The sequence below is a fragment of the Anas acuta genome, chromosome 4, assembly GCF_963932015.1.
Source record: "Anas acuta chromosome 4, bAnaAcu1.1, whole genome shotgun sequence".
Classification (NCBI taxonomy): Eukaryota; Metazoa; Chordata; class Aves; order Anseriformes; family Anatidae; genus Anas; species Anas acuta.
Window position 1 is genome coordinate 56,315,368 of NC_088982.1, and position 3,964 is coordinate 56,319,331.

A 3,964-nucleotide genomic window follows, 5' to 3' on the forward strand; every position below is an offset into this window, starting at 1 on the left:
ACCCCAGGGGGAGCCGCAGCCGGGGCCCCAAATCTCCGCGCACACCTTTGCCGCGAGGAGGTGGAGTGGGCTCTCATGGGGATGCAAAACGTTCAAAAATATCCATATTAAATTATTTTTCTTATAAAAAGCCTCTTCCTCGCCTCCCTGCGAGTGTAAAAACCCCAGCAGCGGGAGCTGCCGGCGGCGCACAGCCCCGCCGAGCCCCCCGGCGCGCCCAGCCCCGGGGTCCCGCTGGTGCCCGGTGCCCGGTGCCCGGGGCTGCCCGGCGGGGCGGAGCGGGGCCGGCGGCGGCGGAGCGTCCCTCGGGGACATAACCACATAACCAACCTCCCTGGCGGCGGGAGCAGCCTCGCAGGTGCCTGCAGCTGGCGGTTAACACAGACAGTAAGAGGATCAACTCCATCTCCGCTGGTGGAGAGAGAAAGGAGGGGGAGAAAAAAAAAAAAAAAAAAAAAAAAGGAAAAGGAAAAAAAAAAAAAGGGCAAAAAAAAACAGCCTCCCCCCTCCCCATTTGCCATTCAGGGTTTGGTTAATTTGGATGATAACGGTTGGTGTTTAATCCCATTGTACGGCGCTGAATATGGCGCAAGCTACCCGGCTCCCGGCGGCACAAAGCGGCCGGCGGCACGCCGCGCCGGGCTCCCCGGGCCGGGCCGCGGCCGGCAGCGGGGGGACGGCACCGGGAGCCCCCCCCCGGGAGCAGCCCCGGAGCCCGGAGGGGTCCGGGGGGGGCTCCGGGGCGGCCGTCGGGGGAGTCCCGGGAGGCGCCGGGCCGGCCCCGGAGGCGCACGGGCGGCCGTGGAGAGGGGCCGGGGGGGCCGGGGCCGCCGGGGCTCCCCCCGAGGCGGCGGCGGCGGGGTCCCGGCGGCGGGGGGGCGGCGGAGGGGGCGGCCCCCCCCGTGGCGCCGGGGCGGCCCCGCCGGGGCGGTCCGGGGCGATCCGGGCCGGTCCGGGCCGTGCCGTGCCGGGGGCTCCGTGCGCTCGGCGGGCGAGGAGCGCGGCCGAGGCGGGCGGAGGGGAGAGGAGGGCGGCGAGGGCTGTGAAAATATGTTTGCGGAAAATAGACAATTGTTGGATTAGACGTATTCAAGTATGAAATAATGCCTTTTTGTGTAAAAAACTGCAGCAATGTGAGCGTACAAAAGTTCCCCTGTGGCAGTTACTTGCTCCCTTTGTGAGCTGTGCGCTCCGGCGTCTCCACTTGGCGCGTTCAGCGCGGAGCCCCCCTTTAAACGCGATTGTTTCTTTCTTTTTAATGACATTTACCGGATCAAAACATGCTGTTAATTCGATCAGAAAGCTTTACCCTCCCTGACAATGCCACAATAATTTCTCCTGAAGTTTGTTAAATTGACCAAAATTAGGCAAATGAATAGGGGGTCTGTAGGCGACCCCGCTCGCAGGTGACACCGCATAATGCACTCTCGGGCCAGCTGCGATCCCCTCTTTATTTGCCCCTCTTTTCTTTGACCCGCATTATTAAAATTTAGGCCCAATGAAACTATTCATACTTTTCAATGGGACATTTTCCTATAGGATAATAGGCTACAAATTGAGCCTCTCCAAAGGGGGGAGCGGGGGGGCGGGCCGGCACCACACAGCCGCGCACCACACAAAAAGCCGCGTCGTGTGCCAAAGGCTGCCGAGAGCCTCCCCGGGCCGCCGGGGGGGCCGAGGGAGCGGGGGGGGTCGTGTGCCAGCCCCCGGGCCCACACCTGCCGGGGTGTCCCCGCCGCATAAAGCGGGGGTAAACAAAAAGCCGCGCTGCCATCTCTTATAAAGATGGACGTGTCACCAAGTCGTGTGAGAAAAGCCTGAGAACAAACGGGGCCACTCCGGCTCCGAGGGCTCTCCCTTGAACCGGGCGGAACAGCCTATTAAGGGCTTACTTAATTACTTTAATGACTCTGGACAGGCTTTAAAATGCAGTCAGCGCCGGGGCCGGGGAGGGGCGGGGGTGCCGGGGGGCGGCGGGCGCGGGGAGCGGGCGGCCCCGGCTGGCACAGACGCTGCGCCCTGCGCCCCGCTCCCCGGCCCGGCCCGGCCCGGCCCGGCCCGGCTCGGCTCGGCCCCGCGGGGCCATCACGTGCGATGCCGGCTCCACGTGGGGCGACACAGCTGGGCCCCCCCCGGCCGCGGGGCGAGGGGGGAAGGAGGGAGAGGGGGCGAGGGAAGGAGCGTCCCCCCGGCCCTCTCTCTCGCCCCCTTCCACCCTGATCTTTAATGCATACATTCCCCGGCGCGGCTCTCCCTAATCCTATGGGATCAGCGGGCCCGTGAAGGCCCCCCGTCCCCCCCAGGACACGGGGATGGCTTTATAAGGGGCCCGGCGCCGAGGGGCCCGCAGTGCCCACCATGGCCTCCAAGCTCAAGGAGCGGCGGGTGAGCCGCCCTGCGCGCACGGCCGGCCCTGCCCTGCCCTCCCCCTCCCCAAAATAATAACAATAAAGCCGCCCCCCACCCTAAAAAATAATAATAATAATAATAAATAAGGAAACAAATCCTAAGCGCGCCCGGCCGCCGCTTAGGATTTCAGCGGGGCTAACGCGCCCCGTCTGTTTTTGCAGAGGACGCCGGTGTCCCACAAAGTGATCGAGAAGCGGCGGAGGGACCGCATCAACCGCTGCCTCACCGAGCTGGGCAGGACGGTGCCCATGGCCCTGGCCAAGCAGGTAGGCGGCGGCCGGGCCCCGGGGCCTGGCCGGGGGGGGCCGAGCCGAGCCGTGCCGGGCAGTGCCGGGCCCCGGGGCCGGCCCGTCGGGGCGCGGGGGGAGAGGTGACGGCGCCCTGCCCCGCGTCTTGCAGAGCTCGGGGAAGCTGGAGAAGGCGGAGATCCTGGAGATGACGGTGCAGTACCTGCGGGCCCTGCACTCGGCCGACTTCCCCCGCGGCCGGGAGAAGGGTAGGTAGGCGGGCGGCCCCTGCCCCCTGCCCCCTGCCCGCCGCCACCCCCTCCCCACCCCTCCCCGGCGGCGGCCGGGCGCTGAGGAGCCGCGCTCCGCTGTGCCTTCCAGCAGAGCTGCTGGCCGAGTTCGCCAACTACTTCCACTACGGCTACCACGAGTGCATGAAGAACCTGGTGCACTACCTGACCACGGTGGAGAGGATGGAGACCAAGGACACCAAGTACGCCCGCATCCTCGCCTTCCTCCAGTCCCAGGCGCGCTTCGTGGCCGAGCCCCTGCTGGCCTCGCTGGGCTCCCCCCCGGAGCCGGAGCTCCCCTTCCAGCTGCACCCCGCTCCCGAGCGCCCCGCGGGGCTGGGCCCCGCCGACCCCCCGCTGCCGGCCCCCCACGGCCCGGGGGGGCCCTTCCCGTGGCCCGGCGCCCCCCGCAGCCCCCCGCTGCCCTTCCACCCGCTCCCCGCCGCCGCCTCCCCCCTGGGCGGCCCCGGGCAGCAGCGCGGCGCCTTCCTCTCCCCCGTGCCGGGGCTGGAGCGCCGCTACCTCAACCTGCTCGGCCATTCCCACCCCAACGCCTTCGGGCTGCCCCCCGGCCAGCCCCCCGCCGTGCTATAGGGGCTCGGCCCCGGCGGACTCCTATTTATGGCCGCGGACGGGGCAGGACGGGGACCGGGACCGGGACCGGGACGGGACCGGGGACGAGCCCCCGGGGTCCCCCCGCACCCCGCCCGCTCCTCCGCCGCCCCCCGGCGCGGCGCCTGTACCAGCGATGCCTTGCAATAAACGTGTGTGGCCGCGGCCCCTTCTTGTCTCCGGGAGGGGGATTCGGGGGTGCGGGGTGGGCTGGGGGAGGCTGTGGGGGGCCGCTCCGTGCCCCCCGAAAGGCAAAAATGGGAGCGCAGAGGGAGGCGGGGGGGCGGCTGCGCGCCCCGCGGGCACGGCACGGCCCCGACGGCGCCACCGGGGGCGGCGAGAGGATGGAAAGGGTGCCGGGGATGTCCTCGGGGGGGAGCTTTTGGGGGCTCCCGAGAGGCACCGCCGCCCCCCCGGATCTTATCA

General features: G+C 68.6%; 1 protein-coding gene across 2 annotated transcripts; it reads left to right on the forward strand.

The window, feature by feature from the left end:
* The first annotated feature begins 1,986 nt into the window (after window positions 1–1,986).
* HELT (helt bHLH transcription factor) lies at window positions 1,987–3,704 on the forward strand. Of its 2 annotated transcripts, none has more exons than XM_068679321.1 (4): window positions 1,987–2,385; window positions 2,571–2,675; window positions 2,809–2,905; window positions 3,018–3,704. In XM_068679321.1, exons 1-4 carry the CDS (start codon window positions 2,359–2,361, stop codon window positions 3,518–3,520), a joined length of 732 nt encoding a protein of 243 aa, XP_068535422.1. In that variant the 5' UTR covers window positions 1,987–2,358; the 3' UTR covers window positions 3,521–3,704. The 2 variants fall into 2 exon arrangements, with proteins under 2 accessions (XP_068535422.1, XP_068535423.1); XM_068679322.1 differs by having other exon boundaries at window positions 3,021–3,704.
* Window positions 3,705–3,964: the final 260 nt, after the last annotated feature.